At 39.9% G+C, this 26,314-nt stretch overlaps 1 protein-coding gene across 1 annotated transcript; it reads right to left on the reverse strand.

The window, feature by feature from the left end:
- On the reverse strand, positions 1-21,349 carry LOC118797925 (polymeric immunoglobulin receptor-like). Its single transcript, XM_036557225.1, has 10 exons — positions 21,253-21,349; positions 20,843-21,139; positions 20,424-20,756; positions 19,623-19,934; positions 6,067-6,378; positions 5,666-5,983; positions 5,275-5,583; positions 1,993-2,097; positions 784-921; positions 1-53 (listed from the first exon to the last, which is right to left on the reverse strand). Exons 1-10 carry the CDS (start codon positions 21,284-21,286, stop codon positions 1-3), a joined length of 2,211 nt encoding a protein of 736 aa, XP_036413118.1. The 5' UTR covers positions 21,287-21,349.
- Between the last annotated feature and the right edge of the window lie 4,965 nt (positions 21,350-26,314).

The raw sequence follows: 26,314 nt of genomic DNA on the forward strand, positions 1-26,314 counted from the left end.
CTACTGGCTAGCGTTGGCCTCCAGAAGCTCTTGAGGCTTGGCCATGCTAATGGCTGCACCAGGAGGATCATGGGAGGTGCACACACTCCAGAAAAGGGAATATTTGCGTTGATTATGTTGTTGTTTGTCAGTTAAAGATATGTGGTATGGGGGCTCCTGAGTGGCACAACCGTCTAAGCGTTGGCCCTATCATCAGGAGATCGCGAGTTCAATCCCTGGTGGTGCTACAGCCGTCCGTAGCCGGGAGTCCAAGAGAGCCCAATTGGACTCGCTCTCTCTGGGTGGGTAGGATGGCCCCTCCTTCTCCGCCATCACTCAACGCGACACTAGTCAGCGCAGGTGTCTGTTAGCTGACGTAACAGATCTGGCGGTTGGCGCTTTCCTCTGAATGCGTTCAGCTGTCCAATGACGTTGCGTGAGCGGCAGTTTGAAAAGATGCGGTGGCGGTTCACAGGTCTCAGAGGAAGCTTGTGTTAGCCTTCATCCTCCTAGCGTTGATAGTATCGTGTGATTGGGAGAGTCCTAACTAGCGGGTGGAATTGGTGATGACTAAATTGGGGAAATAATTGGGTTAAAATCCAAAAAAAAAAAAAAAGTTGTATTTGTGTAATACGTTATACTGTTATACTGTTAGTGTGTTCTGTGTTTGGGGGGGGGTGTTCAATGTGAGGGTGATGTGTATGGCTATTGACATTCCAATTTAGTCCAAGACTAGGCTTAATCCATGTCTGGGAAACCAGCTCCAATCTTGCTGTAGATCATTTGCTGTATTTTGGATGTTACCTTTGTTCTTATCAGAGCGGTCAGTGGATGATGAAGTGTTCATATAAACGTTGGTGTCAGGATGCTGTCCGCTGTGATTAATCTCCTCATAGTCACAGGCCGCAGGAGAAACCTGAGAACAAATGAGATTGACAAGATCTGCAAAGCAACACATGTTCACAAAACTGCATACAAAAAGCATGATAAAACATACTCACTCCATCATTGTTTGTTATATCTCTCCTATTTGAAGAGGAGGAGCCTGTGGAACAAGGCAAAAGTCACATGACCAATCACAGTAATATAAATCGGATCATTCTCTGAAATCAATCGGCTTCTTTTCCCTACATGAAAATGTTGAAAATTGTCCTTTTTGATCTTATTAGTTCATGTCTTTGGTCATATTAAGCGCAGTTCTTCCAACAAAATGTGATGACTTTTGCCCGTCTCTAAAATGTCTTCTGATTTTGTATTACGTGACCGTGCATCAGCAGGCAGAGAGAGTAATACTGACCAATAATATCATGTTTCACCTCCCACCAGCCCCCACCTATTATCACTATTGTTATTTGATTGATTAGGACAAAGTCAAAGACTAGTTTTGTTTCTCCAGATAGCAATATCTTCTTAAAGGGGGATACCACTATTCTAAAAAACTTATAGAGGCTTAATGTTTCAGTCCAGAAATCCCAACAGATTTTGGAAAATGCTGTGCACCTCATATAAAAACCTTTTTTTGGAGTTCTAGAAATCAGTTTGAACTCCATACTTTTATTTCTACTCTAAAGTCGACACTTTTAGTTCTAAAGTGGAGGTTTTAAGTTGTGGAATTCAGCTAAAACTCAACAACTTAGTTTTGAAACGCAGAATTGAGTTTTAGATTTAAGTTGTCTCCAAGCCTGTTCAGTACACAGTCATACACTGGAAGGAAACTCTAGGTTTAACCTATGGCACATTTCCTACACCCAGAAAAGCCTAGACTTAATATTTCTAAAAGGACTCAACACTTTTTCATCACTGGCGTAGTTGATTTGTCCAGTACTGGGTTTAATTCATGTTCAAGAGCTCTAGAACACAGATTTGATGCTTTAGATTTCAGCTTATTCTGCATATTCAGAAATGCATATTCAGCTATGGCATTTAATAATAATAGAATAAACATTCTGCTGTGGTACAATATGAAGACCACTTTAAGCATGTGAGTGTATGAATGTATGTGAGAGTCTGAACCTTGTGTTTTTTTGTGTTTCAGTTTGTAGTAGATCAGTGTTGATCCTCCAATCAGCAGTAGAACCACACAGACACACACAGTGATGATCACAGATGGAACAGGACCTGAAAAAACAGACAAGAACAGAAAGACTGGGAATGTTATGCACAGCATAACATTCATCTAAAAATATGCAGGTTCATCAATAACATGCAAGCTGAGACATAAACGTCTGTTCAAAAGTTTGGAATCACTTGCTATAGTAATGCTTTAGGCACCTGAGAAAATTATATTTAAAAAAAAGCATTATTTGAGCGGTAAGCATTTATTTTCATGTGAAAAACACAAATATTAGAATAAATACAAACATGTATACAATATGTAGTAACATTACATATGTCAATGTGTTCGTTTAACCATTCCCAAAGCTCTCCTTATAGTAGCCCAGTATTAGTTGTGGTGATCATTCAATACCTGGTTTGTCTAATCAGTACTCCATGATGTAAAATCAGAAGTGCTGGTGATGGAATTAAACAACATTTCTATAGGATTAAGGTCAGGACTTTGACGTTGCCATTTCAAAACTTTAACTTTATTCTTCTTTATCCACTCTTCGGTACCATAATAGTTCTTTTTGGTTTAAATGAGCATTATATTTGTAGAAAACACTGCATTCCAGCATATAAACTTATCTGTGAAACATGGTGGTGCTAGTATCATGGTTTGGGCCTGTTTTGCTGCATCTGGGCCAGGACAGCTTGCCATAATTGAACTCTGAATTATATCAGCAAATTCTAAATGAAAATGTCAGGACATCTGTCTGTGAGCTGAAACTCAAGAGAATGTGGGTCATGCAGCAAAACAACGACCCTAAGCACACAAGCTGTTCTACCAAAGAACGGTTAAAGAAGTTTATGTTTTGGATTGGCCAAGTCAAAGTCCTGACCTTAATCCTATGGAAATGTTGTGGAAGGACCTGAAGCAGCAGTTTATGGGAGGAAACCCATCAACAGAGCTGTTTTGTATGGAGGGGCTAAAACTCCACCAAGCCGATGTGCAGGACTAATCAACAGTTACCAGAAATGTTTAGTTGCAGTTATTGCTGCACAAGGGGGTCACAGCAGATACTGAAAGCAAAGGTTAACATAGTTTTGCCACTCACAGATCTGTAATATTGGATAATTTTCCTCGATACATAAATGACCATTTGTTTTATTTGGTTCTCTTTATCTACTATTAGGACTTCTGAAAATCTGATGGAGTTTTAGGTCAAATTTATGCAGAAATGTAGAAAATTCTAAAGTGTTCACAAACTTGTGTCTTGGGAATTCCCAAAGTTTTGTCACGGAAATCCTGACAACAGAATGAATCACAAGTTTTGAATATGCAACAGTATTTATTTAGAAAATGAAAGTGATACAGATCAGAGAGTGAAGAGATGAGAGCACGCTCTGAGCCAGTCTCCCTTACATAGGGTTTTTATACTCTAAACTAGGTGTTGGCTGGATACCAAATAAGGGGAGGTTTGACCACTGTTGTTATCAGTCTTCGGCAGATTTCTGTTAATATAGCCATATAAGGTTGTGAGCACATGCAGCATCTTCAGGTCATGCTGTATGTGCATGACCAGAGATGCCCTGCCTAGAATATCTTATGAAAGCAGAAGTATTGGGGGGTGTAGGACAGGTGACTGAGGTCAATCACTGTATGAAGATGCATCCTGTTTTTGTGTCTAGACAGCTAAGCACGTCTATCAGTCAGAGGACAGCGTGTTTTGTCCATGACCTTTTGCCCGTACATAGTCTTACGCTCTGCAAGCAATAAAGCAAATACATTGAATTAATACAATTTCCATAACACTTTCAAGCTCCACTGTATTTACATTATGTATTAGTCCAATGCTAATGTTAGCTAAGCTATAGTTTAAAGCTAGCTATGTTTATCTTTTATGTTATCTGTGCAGGTATATGTTCATAGGCCATCTGCATACTGGAGGAGTGGCTTTGGAAGTAGGGGGTGTGATATTTTCTGTTGGAATTTTTCAAAAACTATCAAGTTTCTGCAAAATCACTCTCAATCATCTTTAACTGCAAGGTTTAGTGGATGTGTTTGAGATTCAGTGACCCTTATTAGACCCACAACGGGGAAATTTCACCTCCACATTTAACCCATCTGTGCAGTGAAACACCACATATACACTAGTGAACACACACACTAGGGGGCAGTGAGCACACTTGCCCGGAGCGGTGGGCAGCCCTATCCACAGCGCCCGGGGAACAGTTGGGGGTTAGGTGTCTTGCTCAAGGGCACTTCAGTCATGTACTGTCGACTCAGGGGATCGAAGTGGCGACATTACGGTCACAAAGCTGGTTCCCTAACCTCCAGCCCACGACTGCCCCAAAGAAGTGTTTGACCCTGATGTGATTAGGAGAACTCCAAAACTGTGCTAGACACCAGCCAGGACAAGAGTTGTGCACCCCTGACATAGAGTATCAAGGTAAAAACAGGTCTATTTTGATTTCAGGATGACTTTAAAGGCCTATTTCTAGTCTGAACAGAGCTCTGTTGTTCTCTTTCTCACTTCTATATTTCTCAAACACAGATAACCACAAACCCCTCTCTGCTAACCTTGGCCCCCTGCTCTGATTTCCTTTGTCATTTTCCATCTGGTTTCATTTTTAATCACTCTCTCTTGCCACTCTTTCAGGTCAAGGACAAATGTTTAAACAGTAGTCTTATTAAAACACTCACTGAGAAACACAGCTGACCTCTTGCTTTAACTTTCTTTGTTTTCTGCAATTTTCATTGGGTATGAAAAGTGTCCTGTTGTATAAACCCCATGAGTCATTGATAGTGACAGAGTAACTGTATAAACAAGATGCGTTTTGTAAGTAATGAAATAGTAAAAACAACATGCAGGATTCTTTAAAAACAAAACAAAATAAAACAACAACAAAATAAATAAATAAAAGGGTATGCACAAATGTTTTAACTGAACAAAAAATTGAAAAAAAATGCTGATGATTAATTTTCCTTAAGGCTAAGCACACATAAAACTCGTAGAAAAACATAAATGCCCCAATTTTTTAAATATAATTCATTTTTTGGCTCATTTTCATTTCTCAGCAAAAATCATCAGAATCATTTAATCATTTTAAAAAAATGTTCAAAATCTTTCAGGAGTCAGACTCTGAGTCAGACTCACATTTGCTGACCTAACTGAGAGTTGGAAGAACTTTTAACTAGACAATTTTAAGACAACTCCAAAAGTTGTCTGCAAATTGTACCTTTTTACAGTTTACCTTTGGAAACATGCAGATGCACTTCGGTGTAGATGGTGGATCCAAAGCTTTCCTCCCCACACCAGTACGTCCCAGAATCCTCCTCTCTCAGATCTGTGATGGTCACAGTGAAGACTCCAGCAGGGGCATCATCACTCAGAGAGAATCTGCCAGTTCTGTTTTTCTCTGATGAAACTTTGACTCCACCTTTCTCACAGCTGGACAGCTGCTGCCCCATGCAGAGGAATTTCCCATCACTCTCTGTAGACTCTCCTCTGTAGCTGCACTTGATGGAGACACTGAGTGTTTCTTGTCCAAAGACCTGAAGCACTAAAAACAAATGAAACAATATATAACCTTCCATACATTTCATATTAAGACTTGACCACACAAAAGCAAGACCCCCATGTACCACTTTCTTTCCTGACGACCTGCAGTTCAGTGGAGAGATAATTCATCAAGACGTCTCCTGTTTCCACTCCACACCAGTATCTCCCAGCATCCTCTGCTGTCACTCTGCTGATATTCACACTAAAGACTCCAGCCGTGATGTCATCATGTACAGAGAATCTCTCTGTCTTGTTTTGAGTCGACTGTTGAGCAGTTAGAGAATCACTGTGTTCAGTAAAACACTCGTCTTTACAGACATGCTTTGAATTCTGCTTATACTTTGAGTCATAAGGACATCTGATCTCAACAGCATCTCCTTCACTTCCGATCACTTTGCTGGCTGAAATCAGGAAAATAAAAGAGATCATATTTGTTTGCTATATCAATTAAAATGTATTAGATCAAAAAGGCTTATTAACTTACAGATAATACTGATTTGCACTTTTGTGGTCAGGGAAGTGTGACTAATATTCCATTCTCTGGTCTCTACTCCACACCAGTACACTCCAGCATCACTGAGGGTCAGATTGCTGATGGTCACTGTGAAGAGTCCTGGTTGGCTGTGGTCAGATAACGAATATTTCCCTGCAGCTCTGATGTCTTGGCAGATGAGCTTCTCGTCCTCTTTGCAGAAGTGCTTTAGATTGGCTCTGAGTATCGGTGGGTGTTCACAGCTGATTGTGAGAGTTTCATCAATATAACCAGCCTGCGAGATGATCTTCACACAACAAGGATCTGAAGATTATCAATATAAATATGACATGAACAAAGATTTTCACAAATTTTGCATGTGTACACAATCATAAGAGATAATTTCTAACCTTTATTTTTTTTTACCATTTCTTACCTTCCTTCACCTCCACTTTCACTTCCATGTACTCCTCAGTAAACTCTGATATGTCCACTCCACACCTGTAGGTCCCTTCTGACAGATTTCTGAAGAACACCATTAAGGACTCTCCACTGGTGTCGTCATACAGAGAAAATCCTCCATTCTGCTGCCATTCATTCTGGACATTGGTGTATGTCTTCTCTGGACATTCCTCTTGTGTTTCCTTACAGAGGAATCTGGCTCTAGGGTTTTCCAGAGGGTGTCGACACTTCATCATGATGCGTCCTCCTAAGAAGCCAGTCACTCTAACTGAACTTGGAACTTTATCTGTAACATCAAACACAAATCATATACATATATGTAGCCATTAGAAGAACATTTTAGGCCTTCAGAATTTGAAAAAAAAAAAGTAAAACTAATCATGTTGTAATTTATAATTTCATGAACAAAATTAGCTCTAGATCTTCTGGAAGTTCTTGTTATGCCTGAGAATACAAGTCATAGTCTAGCCACGTTTCAGTCAGTTATTAAGAATGTAAAACTGTGGTATTATGGCTAATACAGAAGATTGTCTGTTACATGCTTCGGAGAAACCTTTTACAAGCTTCAAAAGTCTATATTTAATCTACAACAGCCAAAAAATGTTCATGTGCATGACTGTTAGCTTAGCCCTAACAAAATATTTGAAATCCCATAGAAAGTCTTGCAGAAATTAACAATGTCATATAGATTTGACATTTATGGCCCAAACTGAAGGCCTAGCTCTAATAGTCATGGTATAAGCTTCTCACCAGCAACACGTAAATGTACAGTTTTGATTGTAGAGCTGATGTTGATTAGGCGTCCACTAGTCTGTACACCACAGAAATAAACCCCACCATCCTCTTTTTTCAAATGATGGATGTTCACAGTGAAAAGGTTTGAATGTTGATCATCAAAGATGTAAAAATTGTTTTTCTCGTAGTTTCTACCAGGAAAAGTATAAATCACCATATCAGCTGAGTGACTTTTCAGTTTGTACAAATACTTCCTTTTTAGCTTATGCTCCTCTGCATAGTCACAACTGATGCTGATGTCCTTGTTCAGATGTCCAGTCATTGTCACTGACTTCACACAACAAGCATCTGTCAAACATAAAAATAGGTCATTATATACATGTATAAAATGGAATTAAAAATGAATTTCTCTGTGCTTTATTTGTGTTTTCTTACCTTTCTTCATGTTCAAGTTAATTTCCTGACGCCAGTGATTCTCCAAAACAAACTTGTATATTCCAGCATCCTGTGGGTTCAGCTCTCTGACTAACACTGTGAACAATCCTTGTGTATTTTTATACAGTGAGAACCTTCCTTCATTAACAGGGACTTTTTGGGTATTAAAATTAAATTTATTTTTGCAGACATTTTCTGCCAACTTGCAAATATACTTTGGATTGTCCTGCCATTCTCTAATGACCATAATGACACTACCCCCAGAGTAGCCAGTCACATCAATGCTGCTCACTAGACCTATGAGCAAAAACAAATTCTTGGTAATTTCAATAAGCTTAGAAAACGAGTGTGAAGGCAACTTTAAACTTCAGTTACTTTAAAAGTATCAAACTGGACTAATTGGCTCAATAAAGAGTATTAGGTTAAAATAGATGACTCACCTGTGATCAGGCAAAAGGTGATGATGATTTTCATTCTGAACTAAGCTTCAGCTGGTGCAGGTCAAGTTGCTGTTGTTTGTCTAGAAAGAAAATAATGTACTTCCTTCTTCATATCTGTCTCTCTCTCTCTGTGGCTTGTTCCTCTTTCTCTTCTTTGTCAGTCTTGAACAGATGTGCATCCTTAAGTGACACGTCTGCGCTCAATCCACACCCACACTTATAAATAAACACCATCTTCTGTTAGCTAAAACCAATGAAAATGACACTATATATACAGTATATACACACCGATCAGGCATAAAATTATAACCATCTCCTTGTTTCTACGCTCATTGTCCATTTTAGCAGCTCCACTTACTATAGAGGTGCACTTTGTAGTTCTACAGTTACAGACTGTAGTCCATCTGTTTCTCTGATACTTTATTAGCCCCCTTTTACCCTGTTCTTCAGTGGCTAGGACCCCCATGGGCCCTCATAGTGCGGGTACTATTTGGGTGGTGGATCTTTCTCAGCACTGCAGTAACACTGACATGGTGGTGGTGTGTTGGTGTGTTGGTGTGTGTTGCACTGGTATGACTGGATCAGACACAGCAGTGCTGCTGGAGTTTTTAAACACTGTTTTTAAACACTTGTTCTATAGCATGGCAGCAAACACTTCTGTGAAGGTCTATTAGAATTCTAAAGGCATAGATGGCAACTGTAGGTAGCTGGACCATATAGTAAAGTGGAGCAGCTCTGGTGTCACTAATCTCCTCATAGCCATTGGCAGAGTGATAAATCTGAGAAGAGACAGAAACAGTGATAAGAAAACACAAAAGTTCAGTGCAAAATCTGCCTTGTTGTGACCACAATGTTTGCCTATTAGACATCTGAAATGAACATTTGATTTACTATACAGCACTGGTAAAGGCCCACATGACTGGCTGTAACTGGTGTCCTCACAGCAGTGCTGCTGGAGTTTTTAAACACTAAACACACAATGTCCACTCACTGTCCACTCTATTAGACACTCCTACCTTGTCAGTCCCACCTTGTAGATGTAAAGTCAGAGACGATAGCTCATCTGCTGCTGCACAGTTTGTGTTGGTCATCCTTTAGTCCTTCATCAGTGGTCACAGGACGCTGCCCCACAGGACGCTGTTGGCTGGACATTTTTTGGTTGGTGGACTATTCTCAGTCCAGCAGAGACACTGAGGTGTTTAAAAACTCCAGCAGCACTGCTGTGTCTGATCCACTCAGACCAGCACAACATACACTAACACACCACCACCACGTCAGTGTGACTGCAGTGCTGAGAATATATAGAATCATCTACAGCACATTATGCAAAGGGTTCTTTCAGTGTTTATGGCTATATACCATTTTCTTTACTAAAGAACTTTTTCAAGAACCATCTTTTTTAAGAGTGAATGCTTAGTAAATGCTTCAGTCTTGGTTTTTAGTTTTCAGTTGGGGAAAACATTACAGACAAGCTGCAGTTTTGCAAGATGCTTTTGTTTTGCTCTATCAGTTATCATAAGCTAAATGTCTCCCAGTGGAGTGGGAGGAAGTGTAATCAGACAGTTATGTGAAAAAAGTTATGGCACTCAAGGTGGCCAATCCGATTTCAGAGGAAGCCAGAGCCACACAGGACACCTCTCTGACTACACCCCCGACATTGTGGATTGACATGAGGAAAAGACAATACACCCTCACTCTGTTCTATGTTACTATTTTGTATGGCCTAAATAATAATTGTGTAGTTCTCACTGACTTCTATAAGCAAACAAATAACCTTAGGTGACAACAACAATAAAACATTTTGAAATCTGTTGTATTTTTTTTCATAAAGAAGGTGGAAAAAATAAGTACAACCTATAATTCAGTAACATGTAGAACCACCTTCAGCAACAAGACCTTAAAATAAACGTTTTCTGTAAACGTTTTCCGTAGGAGTGGCCCACTCTTCTTTACAACATTGCTTTAGTTTACATTTACATTTACTTAAAGTTATTGTTGCTAAAGATGGTTCTACATGTTACTGAATTATAGGGCATACTTATTTTTTCTGAGGTTTCTGGATGTTGGTTTTCTTTTTGGAACAAAATGACTATATATTGAAATCTGTTATGCTTTTCTGTTGTCACCTGAGGTTATTTGTTTTTTATAGAGGTTGGATGGAACTACACAATTGTCCTTTAGGCCCTTACAACATAGAATTAAAGCAGGTACACCCAGGTACATACTTTTCCTTATTCCTGTATATGCACTGAAAGTGTATTAAATCACAAAAACAAAATGTTGAATACTTGTTTCCTTTTACTGTATGGATTGTATTCTTGTATGCTTAAGTTGGGATTGGGAGAGGTCCATGTCCAGGGACCCAAGATTAACTAATCCATTGCTGGTAGTCATTTATTACTCTTCTATAACAGTGCATGTTTACATTGACAAGAAGATGCCTGTCACACAAGCTCTAGTAATATATACTTCATAGGAGCCAGTCCAGCTTACTTGGGATGGTTTTATCTGTGGCATCAGTGGTTCCACTTTATGAACATGGCCTTTAGGAGCTTTATAATGAGAATATTCAAAATCCCAAATAAATTCCAAACATCACATCCTAGGTTGGGGTCCAGACTCACTCCTCACAAAATCCACCTTCTCTAATCTTGTGCACTGTGCCACAACCTTGGTCTGCAGCTTTGCAATGTAGAGTGATAAGTCCAACAGGAATCAGCAGGTCATTCTAGTCTTGGGCTGTGCTTAACTGTGGCATACTCAGTAGCAGATTCCTCCTTAATGTAAGTGACTGTGCTATTGCTACAAGAATCTGGATTCTTCTGGAAGCTCACAGTAGCGTAAGTAGGGCCTTCGTCTTTGGGTAGTTGCACTGTATAATAGATACATGTAGCTGCCAAAAACAGAAGAAGAGATTCATTATTTGAATTGACCAAATCAAACACAAACAGATTCAATAGTTAGGTTTGGAGTATGAGTCAGTAAGTGTTGGTGACAGTTAAGAGAAAGAAAATAGAAGTACATATAAGTATTTCAAAAAAGTTGTTGATCTTAGTTGAGACCGGAGACAAAATTTAATGGGATGAATGACAAAATAAGTCCAAGACAAGAGGAATACTAAAACAATACTATAGCACTTGATTTCAGGCCAACAAGCTTGAAATCATATGCAAACTGCTTTCAGTATATTTTTTACAAAGTACTGGACTTTTTCACCAAGGACTAGTTTCCGAGACCCAGCTTTAGCCTAGATTAGAATTTCCACTGGGGAATCTCTACTGTGGCGACCCACTACTAGCTGTCATTGACCTCTAGAAGCTCTTGAGGAGTGGCCATACGGATGGCTGTGCCAGGAGGATCATGGGAGGCATGCACCCTCCATAAAAATGGTAACATTTGTGTTGTTTATGTTGTTGTTCATTTGTACTGTTCATGTTGTTGAAAAGGTATGAGGTATGTGTCTATTATGTTATTCTGTGTTGGGGGATGTGGGTTGTTAATGTGTTCTGTGTGTGTGGGGTGGCACTGTGAGGGTGTATGGCAATTGATGTTCCTATTTAGTCCAAGACTAGGCTTAATCCATGTCTTGGAAACCAGCTCCAATCTTGCTCTAGATCATTTGCTGTATTTTGGTGTTACCTGTGTTATCAGAGCTGTTGGGTGATGAAGTGTTCATATAAACATTGGTGTCCGAGTCAAGATGCTGTCTGCTGTCATTAACCTCCTCATAGTCACAGTCTGCAGGAGAAACCTGAGAATGATTGAGATTGATAAGATCTGCAAAGCAAAAGCTTGTTTACAAAACTGCACACAAAAAGCATGAACAGACATACTCACTCCGTCATTGTTTGTTATATCTGTCCTATTTGAAGAGGAGGAGCCTGTGGAACAAAGACAAAAGTCACATGACCGATCAAAGTGATATAAATCAGATTGTCCTCTGATATCAGTCCATCAGCTGTGTTGACCTACATGACAAGCGTTACAGTTACAGTAAAGCAGTCATTAATTATTAATATATATCTAAGTCTGTTAATTAATACCATGACTTAATATATTAATTAGGACCCTTTCTATAAAGCATAATGTCTGTGGAAATGATGTACGTTAACCACATTATAGGCTAATAACCAATACACTAACCTGCAGGAAACTCAATGGCATCACTGTGTGAACATTTTATAATTAATGAATTATCAGAAATTTCATTACAATTACATGACAAGGGCTGGACTCAGTTTCATGCCCTCGCAATATAAAGCTGTTTTACTTAATCAGCAATACTGTGCCAGGAAAAAAGACAGTATGTGATGATATATTTGATAATGATATATGATACAATTCATTGCTTAACATGTCTATACATCATTAGTCATTACATTTATATATCATGTGATTTGGCTAAATTAATCATTAATTAATTATGATGTGCCCCGCCAAGTAAAGTCATGATGTAAATATGTATTTACAAATCATTAGTTAATACATCCATATATCATTAATTTACAGCGGATAAGAAATTACTGATCAGTGAAATGACTGAAGAGCACTACACAGAATTATCAGTGAAGACCATTTATTACAACACACAGTTTTAGATGTCTTGCAGCAAAACTGAGCGTCATATGAGAAAAAAATGATATAGGTTAACTAAGATTATACATTTCATGTCAAATCAGCGCTGCTGAAAATCCGAAACAGAAGTTTGAAGAAGTCTGAAAAACTAAACCGGCTCTGGTTTCTACGGAGCCCCGGAGGGGACGGAGGTAAAAAAAAATAATAATTCGAGCGAACATTCTGTAGTTCGTACGCACGTTTTCTCTTATTCGTGGTCACGATTTCTTAAATCGTTCCCTTGTTTTCTTTTAATCGTGCGCATGTTTTCTTTACTTCGTGGGTTCGTTTTTTTTTATTTGTGATCACGATTTTCTCGTTTTCTTTTAACCATGGTCATGTCTTATTTTTAACTGAATGCAGGTTGTTTGTGTTTTGATAACAGCTCCCTGAGACTGTCTGACGGGTTTTGATGAGTTAGATTGATGAGATTATGATCAGAGATGCTCATCAGGTCTGATTTGGGGCGTTATGAGGAAACTGCAGCTCCTCTTCACAGCAAACGGCCCACGGTGTTTCTGCTCCCGGTCAAGCTGCAGTGTTAGAGATCATCACACAATTACAGGATGAAATGATCAGCGTTTCAACATCCTCACATTAATATATCAACATCTAATCCATAGATCTATTAAACTCTTTTGCCATTTGACCTCATCCCACATACACACGTTTCTGTGTGTGTTTAATTTGAGTTTGTTGAAAAGTTGACGCTGATCATTTCTTCCTGTAATTGTGTGATGATCTCTAACACCGCAGCTTGTCGCGGGAGCAGAAACAGCGCTAAGCGTCTCTATATCTGTTAAATATGATCATTAAAAAGCGCTGTTTAGTGAAGATTGTGGTTGTAGTTTGTTGTCTTCCTTCATTTCTCCACCAAACTGCAGCTGCACTGATGAATCTGAGGGCCGTTTTCTGTGAAGAGGAGCTGCAGTTTCCTCATAACCCCCCAAATCAAAATCAGACCTGATGAGCATCTCTGTTCATTATCTCATCAATCTAACTCATCAAAACCCGTCAGACCGTCTCAGGGAGTGTTTTTTTTACTTCTGCACCAGACAAAAAACATGACCTGTATCTATCACGAATAAAAAAAAATAAACAAAGTGCGTTCAGTTAAAAATAAAGCATGACAACGATTAAAAGAAAATGAGAGAACGAATTAGAAAATCGCGATCACCAAATAAACAAAAACGTACCCACAAAGTGAAGAAAACGTGCGCACGTTTAAAAGAAAACGAGAGAACGATTTTAAAAATCGTAACCAAGAATAGAGGAAAATATGCGTACGAACTGCAAAACGTTTGCTCGAATTAATTTTTTTTTTTTTACCTCCGTCCCCTCCGGGGCTCCGTAGGTTTCTCCACCCTTTCTGTCACACTCGGGCGCGCGCGAGACAGGAGGATCCACAATCGTGTCGGACAAACACAGACAAAAATTAGTCCGAATTTTCGAGATGAAGCAGCTGTACAGAGTGTTTTAATACTGTCTATCCTTCAGTATTAATCTGATTTTCCCAGCGCGGTTCACATCGCTGAGGCTACACAGCCCACAGGGTATTTATGTTCAGGCATAATTTCAGTCGCACACAGAGGGGCTCTCACTCGACACGTGCTCTGCAGCACCGCGTTTCTGCTGGATATGAGTAGCATCTGTGCTTATTAGTAAAGCTTTCCAACCTTATTTACCGTCGATTAATGAGATTTTAGCCTTTGGGAAAATTTTAGTTGAATATTAGAAACAATAACTGAAACAGGCAACAGAAGAATGACAGTAAATAAGGTTGGATAGTATTGAATTAGCACAGACGCTAGTCTTTCTGGCTGCATCCTGTCCACATTTAATTAATGATATATTAATGTATTTCCCACAACATGTTAACATATATTTACACCATGACTTTACTTGGTGGGGCACATTATCATTACTTAATGCTGAACGTAGAATAAATAGACTATATATTAATATGTTAACTAATGATATTAACTAATAGAATGTAATTAAGTATGACACAACACATACAAAATTATACATTCTTTAATATTCTGAGCATGTTTAGTACCTTTTTTTGATATTGGTTATGTGCCTATAATGTGGATAATGTATAAATATGTTAAGCCATAAATATGCTAATTTATCATTACATACCCACTTTTTTCCTGTCGCATCATTATTGATTAAATAAATAAACAAGAATACACATTGTGCAATTTTTCAATCTGAGCTCAGCCCCAAAACAATTTTAAAAATCTGTAATATTGCATTTTGGTACAGATGTTTAACCTGCTGGATGCAACTGATTTTCCTGTGGATGAGTTATTGGCCTATCGTGTTATTATAATTGGTGTTAACCTACATCATCTCCAAACAAACATTATGCATTATAGAAAGGGTTTTAAATAATATATCAAGCCATGGTATTAATTAATAGAAGGAGTTAGAAATATGTTAATACTTAATAATTACCTTTATTAATGACTATTTATATCTGACACACTTCTTTATTAATGTATACACTTCATTATATCCTGATGTTTTAAGTATTAGTCCATGCATCAATTCACTGTGATGAAAGCATTAGTTAAGTATTAATACATGCTTATTTGTGGACCAGTATTGTAAAGTGTTACCGCAGTAATATTGTAATGACCTGCTACTGACAGGCGCTGGCCTCTACACACTTGTGAGAATCATGGGAGGTGTGCGCTCTGCAGAAGAGCGATTATTTGTATGGTTTATGTTGTTGTTCATTAGTTAAACAAATGTGTATGTGTTTGTGCTGTTCTGTATCAGGAAGGCCCAAAGATGGTGTTGGCGGGGGAAGTCTTAAGGTCGGAGGCAGCATAGCACGCCAGCAAGGGGGAGGCTGCCAAAAGTAAAACATCGAAAGCTTCAGTGTGGGAGCACCGCACCGTGCAGCAGAGCGGTTGGGGAGTCGCCATTGTATAGATAGAGGACACTGTGCTGGGCAGTGGCATAAGGCTGGCTCAGCGGATAGGCTGATGCGGGCTAGGAGGTTCAGCAGCAGCCATGGGCTGTGGGTCATGTGCAGCATGGACGACAGATGGCTGATCACACTAGCCATCACAGGCTCATCAATATCCCCACTATGACCAGTCATGCTCACGCACACTGAGATAGGCACATCAAGCAGCCTGAAGGTGACCATTGTCCAGCTTAGCTCAGTCACCAACAGTGAAAGTGGGGCTCCAGCATGTACGAGTGCCATTCATACCAGTGTTAATGGTATGCTGGGCAGCAGAGATAGTAAATGGTTGCTGGGTGGGGCGCTGTTGTTGCTGCTGTTGCCCCAGCTGAGTGGGACTTGATGAAGAGCGAGTGCCCTGCAGTGTTTGTGCTGGTCGGGACTGTGTGCACCCAGGCTCACGCTGGTAAGTCGCCTTGGACGGTTGACCTTTGAAGGGGGGGCTATGTAGCAACCAGCTTCTGAATGATGCTGGCCTCTAGGCCTCAGTTAAAAGGATATGGTATGTATTTATTGTGTTGTTCAGTGTCAGGGAGTAGGTTTAGTTAGTGTAGGTTGGTACTCAATGTGTGGGTGAAGTGTATAGTTAGTGGTGACCTACCCTGCAGGTTCGTGTTTCTGCCCTGGTCTTTAATAATGCTCACTTCTTATGGTGTCAACATGCTCTCCCCCATGTCTTACTCTACATCGATGCAATAATATTGTGTTTGCCCTCGACCTCCCACCACCCCGCTTATCATCGTCATTGTTATTTGACTCACTAGGATAAAGTCAAAGGCTAGTTCTGTTTTTCCAGGCAGCAATATCACCTTAAAATTTAGCGTACAACCAGGCTAAAAGACCCTCCACAAGAAGCTATTTCAAATAGAAGCCTATTGTTTCACTCCAGAAAATCCTAACAGATGTGTTTTGGAATACGTTGTGAAACTCCCTATTAAACCTGCACACCACCTAATTATAAAAGAACTAAATATCTTTTTGCTGTAGTGTAATATCAAGACCACATAAAGCATATGTGTGAATGTGTGTGAGAGTTTGAACCTTGTGGTTTCAGTCTGTAGAAGATCAGTGCTGATGCTCCAATCAGCAGCAGAGTCACACAGACACACACAGTGATGATGACAGAGGAACCTGGACCTGGAAACACACAGAGACAGGAACAGAAAGAGGGTGAAAGGCACAGCATAACATTCTTAACATTCATGTTTATACATATACAATGGTTTAAAAGTGTGTTGCCATATTTATATATTTGTTTGTTTTATGTAGTACTGTGCAAATGGTTTAGGCACCTGAGAAAGGTATATTTAAAAAGCTATTTATCTGGGCACAGCGCATAGGGCTGTCACCTCACAGCACAAAGGGCCTCGGTTCGATTCCCCGGCCGGGCGACCGGGTCCTTTCTGTGTGGATTTGCATGTTCTCCTCATGTCTGCTTGGGTTTCCTCCCACAGTCCAAAGACATGCGGTCAGGCCAATTGTTGATACTAAATTGCCCCTAGGTGTGTGTGACTGTGTTTCTGCCTTGTGATGGGCTGGTGACCTCTCCAGGGTGTTACCTGTTTCCTGCTTTCCGCTGAGTGAGCAATGGGATAGGCTCCAGCTCCCCCCACAACCCAGGAGGATAAGTGGCTTAGATGATGTGAGAGTGAAATTGCATAGGACTTACAAGTTAGGATCAAGGTTTTGATCAGTAAACCTTTAAATGGTAATGTGTCATCTTCAGTGATAAGTGCTAATATGAGTCCATCCATTTATATAATAGTGGAATAACCATAACCATACTGAATACAGTCGTGCATTTCCTGAAGAAAATGCAGAGTAATCGTGAAGCTTAAGCAGTTCACAGGCAGTTGCTAGGTTGTTGCTGGATAGTTAGCAGTTGCTAACGTGTTGCCAAAAGGTTACAATGGTACTTTAGGTGAAGTGTTGATAAGTGGTTGCTATGGTATCCTAGGTGGTTGCTAGGGTACTGCTAGGTGGTTGCCATGGTACCCAGGTGATTGCTAGGGTGCTGCTATGCGGTTGCTATGGTTCCACCAGAGCAATAAATTATGGAACATATAAAACCACCTGTATGTGCCTATGTCTGAACAGAGCTCTGTCCTTCTCTTTCTCACTTCTATCTTGCTCAAACACAGACAACCACAAACCCTCCACTGTTAATTTTGCCCCCCTGCTCCAATTTCCTTTGTCATTTTGCATCTGGTGGTTTCATTTTTAATCACTCTGTCACTCTGTTAAGTCAAAGACAAAAGTTTGAACACGAATCTTATGAAATGCTCACATCAGACCTGTTCTCCTAATTTTCAAATTTCATTAAATTCTTAAATTTTATATCACTTTAAATTTTGTATCATTTTTTAAGACACTTTCTAAAACTACTTTTTTTCCTTTTTTTTACAGTCTATTAAACACAGTATTTTCAAGGCTTCCCAGGTGACATAACTATGCAAACATCTGCTCAGTCATCAGTGGCGCTTATAGGACTCAAACTCTACTAATGTACAGGAAGTTAGATATTTGCACCTCTCTGGACCCACAAAAGAAAATTATGAGTGAAATATTTTCATGCTTTCCATGGTTGGAAGTCAAAGAGAATTTGTTGACCTAACTTGGATGCAGTACTGAGTTAGAAGACCTTTCAAATAAACTAAATTCATATAACTTTAAACAGTTTTGTGGCTGGTTGCAAAGTTTTTTACCTTTTTACTGTTTACCTTTTGAAACATGCAGACGCACTTCAGTGTAGAGGGAATACCCACAGCTTTCCTCCCCACACCAGTACGTCCCAGAATCCTCCTCTCTCAGATCTGTGATGGTCACAGTGAAGACTCCAGCAGGGGCATCATCACTCAGAGAGAATCTGCCAGTTCTGTTTTTCTCTGATGAAACTTTGACTCCACCTTTCTCACAGCTGGACAGCTGCTGCCCCATGCAGAGGAATTTCCCATCACTCTCTGTAGACTCTCCTCTGTAGCTGCACTTGATGGAGACATTGAGTGTTTCTCGTTCAAAGACCTGAAGCACTAAAAACAAATGAAACAATATATAACCTTCCATACATTTCATATTAAGACTTGACCACACAAAATCAAGACCCCCATGTACCACCTTCTTTCCTGACGACCTGCAGTTTAGTGGAGAGATAATTCATCAAGATGTCTCCTGTTTCCACTCCACACCAGTATCTCCCAGCATCTTCTGCTGTCACTGTGCTGATATTCGCACTAAAGACCCCAGCCGTGATGTCATCATGTACAGAGAATCTCTCTGTCTTGTTTTGAGTCGACCGTTGAGCAATTAGAGAATCACTGTGTTCAGTAAAACACTCGTCTTTACAAACATGCTTTGAATTTTGCTTATACTTTGAGTCATAAGGACATCTGATCTCAACAGCATCTCCTTCATGTCCGATCACATTGCTGGCTGAAATCAGGGAGATGAAAGAGATCATATTTGTTTGCTATATCAATTAAAATGTATTAGATCAAAAAGGCTTATTAACTTACAGATAATACTGATTTGCACTTTTGTGGTCAGGGAAGTGTGACTAATATTCCATTCTCTGTTCTCTACTCCACACCAGTACACTCCAGCATCACTGAGGGTCAGATTGCTGATGGTCACTGTGAAGAGTCCTGGTTGGCTGTGGTCAGATAACGAATATTTCCCTGCAGCTCTGATGTCTTGGCAGATGAGATTCTCATCCTCTTTGCAGAAGTGCTTTAGATTGGCTCTGAGTATCGGTGGGTGTTCACAGCTGATTGTGAGAGTTTCATCAATATAACCAGCCTGCGAGATAATCTTCACACAACAAGGATCTGAAGAAATATTAGTTCAAATATCACATCACAAAGATTTTCATGTGGACACAGTTGTAAGAGACAATTTCTTACCTTCCTTCACTTCCACTTTCACTTCTGTGTACTGCTCAGTAAACTCTGATACGTCCACTCCACACCTGTAGGTCCCTTCTGACAGATTTCTGAAGAACACCATTAAGGACTCTCCACTGGTGTCGTCATACAGAGAAAATCCTCCATTCTGCTGCCATTCATTCTGGACATTGGTGTATGTCTTCTCTGTACATTCCCCTTCCATTTCCCTACAGAGGAATCTGGCTTTAGGCTTTTCCAGAGGGTGTCGACACTTCATCATGACGCGTCCTCCTAAGAAGCCAGTCACTCTAACTGAACTCGGAAATTTATCTGTCAAGTTAAACGCAAGTTAGATATTCACACTTAATGGCACTTAGAATCTCATCAGTCAGTAGGAAGTGTGTAATTTTAAGTTCATGATGTTTGGTATATTTGAAGTCTGTATGTAATACAGTAATACTCTTTTTTCGTTTTAAGGTTGTGGTTGGAAAAAGAATGGTTAAAATCTTGACACGCCCAGGGGAAAATTGTTCAGTCAGTATTTCCACTTGGTATCTAGTTAGATACAGCTAAGCTAGCCCTTTCACTGGTTTGCACTTCAGGAGAAGGACTGAAGGCCTTGCAGTTTAGATTAACTACAAACATAATTAAGAAGAGATAGAGGGATCGACCAATAAAAAAGTATGAGAACTTCTAGAAGTTCTAGATTTATCTTATCTACTGTCATAGTCTGTTACCGCAAGTTTTGACTTTGAACTGAAGGCCCAGCACGGATAGTCAAAGTTCTCCACTGCTAATAGATGAGTTTATGTTTCTCACCAGTAACTTGTAGATGTACAGTTTTGATTGTAGAGATGAGTACAGTTGGATAAGCCCAGGTCTGTGTGCCACAGAAATAAACCCCACCATCCTCTTCTTTCAAATCACGGATGTTCACAGTGATAAGGTTTAAATGTTGATCATCAGTGATGTAAAAATAATTTTTCTTGTAGTTTCCACCAGGAGAAGTATAAATCACCACATCAAGTGAGTGACCTTTCAGTTTGTACAAATACTTCCTTTTTCCCTTATGCTCCTTTGTATAGTCACAGCTGATGCTGATCTCCTTGTTCAGATGTCCAGTCATTGTCACTGACTTCACACAACAATCATCTGTCATTCATAAAAATAGAAAAATGGGACAATTAGCAAAATATTGAAGTATATGGTTACTCTTTGATTTGAGTCATTTTTTTCACCTTCATGGACTTGCAGTTTGATTTCCTGAGGCCACCAATTCTCCCATGCAAATCTGTATATTCCAGCATCTCGTGGGTTCAGCTTTCTAAGTAACATTGTGAAATATTCTTGAGTATTTTCATACAGTGAAAAACTTCCTTCATTAACAGTGTCTGCTTGAGCACTAAAATACATTTCCTTTTTGCATCCATCTTCTGCCAACTTGCAAAAATACTTCAGTTGGTTCAGGCTTTGGAAGCTGACCATGATGAGACTACCCCCAGAGTAGCCAATCACATCAGTGCTGCTCACTAGCCCTGCCAGTAAAAACAAATTCTCGGTAAATTCAATAAGCTTAGAAAACGAGGACTAATTGAAAACTGGACTAATTGGTTCAATAAAGAATATTCAGTTAAAATAGATGACTGACCTGTGATCAGATAGAAGGTGATGATGATCTTCATTCTGAACTGCACTTCAGCTTAACTGATGCTGTTCGAGTTGTCGTTGTTTAACTAAAATGAAAATAATGTACTTCCTTCTCTCTCTCTCTCTCTCTCTCTCTCTCTCTCTCTCTCTCTCTCTCTCTCTCTGTGGCTTGTTCCTCTTTCTCTTTGTCAGCCTTTAACAGATGTTCATCCTTATGCGACACCCCTGCCGTCAATCAGTGTTTCAATCAAGTTTCCAATGTTCGAGTGAACATCTGAGGCTTGCTGTCACCTGCGTTTTATGGACTAGGCTTCAACTCTGCATGTACTTTTGCTCTTCAAAACTAAACATGCTGCATTTTAGCGACACATAAAGTGGTCACACCAGAGACGTGGGCAGAAATACAGTTTTGGGCAGGCCAGTAAAAAAGTGGGTAGACCCAACTTCCAAATGTGCTACATCCTGCTATGTCATAACATCAGGCTGGTGATTATTGCTAACAGCAGTGAAGTCATTACCCTACCTCTCCCAATGCTTCCACCCTATGGTGATGCAAACCAAACAGAATACGGGCTTCACACAAGCACAGCCAACACTTCATTAAGCAACAGCAGCCTCCACTGTAAAGCATTCATCCATTTACCTCTGGTACAATTTAAGTCTAGTGAAGTTTACATGATTGCACTGAAATCAGTCAGACAGCTGAGACGGACAAAGACGAGGAAAAACAACATGGGAAACTTAAAAAAACCTAAACATAGCCATCCTTGGTAAAGTATACTGACATTGCGGGTATCAAAATTATGTATATCTTACCTTTGATGACTTGATGCGTTTAAGTAAACATTTGCTTTGATATAATGACACAGTGCAAATTAGCTATTGTAGCTTAGCTAGAACATTGAGAGTACCATATTTACAGAGCACTGATGGGAATGACATTATGAAAATTTGGGCTTTGGATGGGCAGAAAATGACATCTACTTTATCAGGGACAGGATCTATCCTTTTATTGCAGCTGGTGCTTGAAATTCAAACACTAGCACACTAATAACAAACTGATGCCATGTCTGAAATGGTTCCCTAATTGCTATAACCTACAGTCAAAAGTCTGAAGACCAGGGGTGTCCAGCTGTGATCCTGGAGGATCACTGTTTAGCACCTTTGGATGATTTCCCTCTTCAACCAGTCCTGTTTCATCTCTCCAGCTATATAGCAGATTTGGTAGGTGTGTATGAGCAGGGAAATCTCAAACTGTGTTGGACTGGAGTTAGTTTAGACTGATGCTTGATGAAGGGAGGGTAATCAAACTTTTGATTAACACCATTTGTTTATCTTCAGAACAAATGCTAAAACTGACATTAGCATATCTATCTTAACCATACATAGTTGTGTTACATCAAGCAAGGACCTTTTTCAGCACCTTTTTAAATTAGTAGAGACTCTGGGCTCTCAAGAGGCGCAAACGTCTACACTGCACAAAATAATATCTTGGTAAGTGAACTAATCTTAAATCTACTCAATGTATGTAACATCATTCATTCTGAGATTGTTGTAAGAATATTATGAAAAATATTCTTGCGATGAGCAAAATTATCTGCCAGTATAGTGAGGTAATTTGGTACAGAGTAGTGTTGAAGTAATGAGATTACTTTTTACCGGAAGTAATAAGTAATGTAATTCCATTTGAGTAATTACTAACTTGAACTGATCACTTTTTTGAGTAATAACACTGGAGCTACACTATATTGCCAAAAGTATTCAGTCACCCATCCAAATCATTGAATTCAGGTGTTCCAGTCACGTGATTGGGAACAACAGCAGCTCAGCCACGAAGTGGTAGGCCACTTAACATGACATAGGTCGCCAACTTTCTGAAGAGTCAATCACTATAGACCTTCAAACTTCATGTGGCCTTCAGATTAGCTCAAGAATAGCATAGAGAGCTTCATGGAATGGGTTTCCATGGCTAAGCAGCAGCATCCAAGCCTTACATCACCAAGTGCAATGCAAAGCGTCGAATGCAGTGGTGTAAAGCGCCACCACTGGATTCTAGAGCAGTGGAGACATGTTCTCTGGAGTGACCAATCACGCTTCTCTGTCTGGCAATCCGAGGGACGAGTCTGGGTTTGGCGGTTGCCCGGAGAACGGTACTTGTCTGATTGTTTGATTGTGCCAAGTGTGAAGTTTAGTGGAGGGGGGATTATGGTGTGGGGTTGTTTTTCAGGAGTTGGGCTCGGCCCCTTAGTTCCAGTGAAAGGAACTCTTAATGCTTCAGCAGACAAAGAGATTTCGGACAATTTCATGCTCCCAACTTTGTGGGAACAGTTTGGGGACGGCCCCATCCTGTTCCAACATGACTGCACACCACTGCACAAAGCAAGGTCGATAAAGACATGGATGAGCGGGTTTGGTGTAGAACTTGACTAGCCTGCACAGAGTCCTGACCTCAACCCTTTGGGATGAATTAGAGTGAAGACTGCAAGCCAGGCTAACAGCACAGACACAAAACAGTATAAGTGGATACAGTTTAACACTACTGTGCAGTGCGCCGGCCGCATCAGTCACGTCAGACCCTCTTAGGACAGGCAGCTGCTCAGCTCAGGGAAAGAGAGGGGGAGGGGGAAAGAGGGGGGGATAGGAGGGAGGGGGGGATAAGAGGGACATAGTTAGGAAAACAAATTAACCAAAGGCTCGACTAAACAGGTAAGTTTTTAGCCTAGACTTAAAGATGGAGGCTGCGTCTGAGTCCCGAACACAGACTGGTAGGCTATTCCAAAGCTGGGGGGCTTGGTATGAAAAGGCTCCTCCCCCTGACGTAACTTTATTAATTCTAGGTACTAATAATGAACAGCACCTTGTGATCTAAGTGGGCGTGTCGGTTGATAATAGGAAATAAGGTCACTGAGGTACTGAGAAGCAAGGCCATTCAAAGCTTTATACGTCAGTAGAAGAATTTTGTACTCAATGCGGAATTTAACTGGCAACCAATGTAAGGTACACATAATTGGGCTAATGTGATCAAATGTCCTGGTTTTGCTGAGAACTCTGGCTGCAGCGTTCTGGACTAACTGAAGCTTGTTAAGGTTTTGACTGGAGCAACCAGAAAGCAGAGCGTTACAGTAATCTAACCTGGATGTGATAAAGGCGTGAACTAACATTTCTGCATCCTGTAGTGACAGTGCATTTCTTAATTAAGCGATGTTACGATGGTGGAGGAAAGCTATTCTGGTAATATTGGTAATATGCTCATCAAAGGCCAGACTGGGATCAATCGTGACACCAAAGCTTTTTACAGATGTGCCTGGTGCAATTGAGAAATTATCAAGATTAAGAGTAAACGTAGGCAGATTATCCCTAGCAGCTTTTGGACCAAGAAGAAGAACTTCTGTTTTGTCCTCACAAATGCGCTTCTGGAAGAATGGTCAAAAATTCCCATAAACACACTCATAAACTTTGTGGAAAGCCTTCCCAGAGGAGATGAAGCTGTTAGATAGCTGCAAAGGGTGGGCCGACATCATATTAAACCCTATGGATTAAGAATGGAATGTCACTCAAGTTCATATGCGTGTGATGGCAGACGAACGAGTACTTTTGGAAATATAGTGTATGTACACTGTAAAAAGTGTTTCATAGTTCAATCTAAAAAATATTACTTCATGTGGTAACACTGAAGTAACTCGTTTTATTCAATCTAAATAAATACTTTGAATAAATTATTCTTTTAATCAGAGTAATTTGTTGAGTTTAGTAAAACTATTTCAGTTGCTTGCTACCGCATGACTTTTTTTTTTAGGTCCGTAACTTCAAAACACTTTTTACAGTGTATACCAACATTAATATTACGTATGGTCTGCTGCGTCTGTGCAGAGTTCTGTTTTGACTGAAAAAACAAAGGGATCATTCCATTTATTGTAGATAAAGATATATTCAAAACCTGTATAATCCATATGAAAAAATAATTGCCCGCTAAACCTAATACCTGGTTGTGCCACCCTTGGCAGTAACAACTGCAATCAAACATTTTCAGTAGTTTACAATGAGTCATTTACATCACTGTGGAGGAATGTTGGTCCACTCTTCTTTGTAGAATTGTTATAATCTGGCTACATTGGAGGGTTTTCATGCATGAACTGCCTGTTTAAGGTTTTGCTAAAGCATCTCAATGGGATTCAAGTCAGGACTTTGAATCAGCCACTCCAAAACCTTAATTGTGTTTCTTTTGAGCCATTCAGAGGTGGACTTGCTTGTGTGCTTCGGATCACTGTCTTGCTATAAGACCCAACTGCACTTGAGGTTTAGGTCACAAACTAATGGGCGGATTTTCTGACAGAGAACAGAATTCATGGATCCATTAATTATCATCCAGTTCCTGCAGAAGCAAAGCAGACCCAAACCACCACACTACCACCACCATGTTTGACTGTTGGAATGATGTTCTTATAGTGGAATGTGGTGTTATCTTTACGCCAGATGTTAGGGGACCCATGCCTTCCAAAAAAATCCACCATTGACTCATCAGTCCACAGATTATTGTCCCAAAAGTTTTGGGTCATCTCGATGTTTTTCAGCAAATGTGAGACAAGACTTTGTGTTCTTTTTGGTCAGCAGTGGTTTGTGCCTTGCGACTCTCCCACATATGCCATTTTTGCCCATTATCTTTCTTATGGTAGAATCGTGTGCATTGACCTAAACTGAGGCAAGTGAGGCCTGCAGTTCATTAACTGCTTGTCTGGGTTCATCTGTGCCCTCATGAAAGAGTTGTCAATGCACTCTTTTTGAAATTTTGATAGGCTGGCCACTCCTGGGAAGGTTCACCACTGTTCCTAGTTTTTTCCATTTGTGGTTAATGACTCTCACTGTGGTTCACTGGAGTCCCAGATCCTTAGCAATGGCTTTGTAACCCTTTCCAGACCGTTAGATTTCAGTAACTTTGTTTTGCATCTGTGTTTGAATTTCTTTAAAATGTGGCATCATGTGCTGCTTTTTGAGACCTTGTCTTTGAGACCTGTTTGTGTGACAGCAATAAAAAGAATGTTAAAGTTTCCGTATTTGTAGAATAA

This window comes from Colossoma macropomum, unplaced genomic scaffold (assembly GCF_904425465.1).
Source record: "Colossoma macropomum unplaced genomic scaffold, Colossoma_macropomum, whole genome shotgun sequence".
NCBI lineage: Eukaryota > Metazoa > Chordata > Actinopteri > Characiformes > Serrasalmidae > Colossoma > Colossoma macropomum.

Coding starts and splice junctions, on each gene's coding strand:
- LOC118797925 (XM_036557225.1), bottom strand. CDS start 21,286: ATGAAGATCATCATCACCTTCTATCTGATCACAG. Junction 20,757..20,842: donor CAAACTGCAAGTCCATGAAG/GTGAAAAAAATG, acceptor TATGAATGACAG/ATGATTGTTGTGTGAAGTCA. Junction 19,935..20,423: donor TGTACATCTACAAGTTACTG/GTGAGAAACATA, acceptor TTAACTTGACAG/ATAAATTTCCGAGTTCAGTT.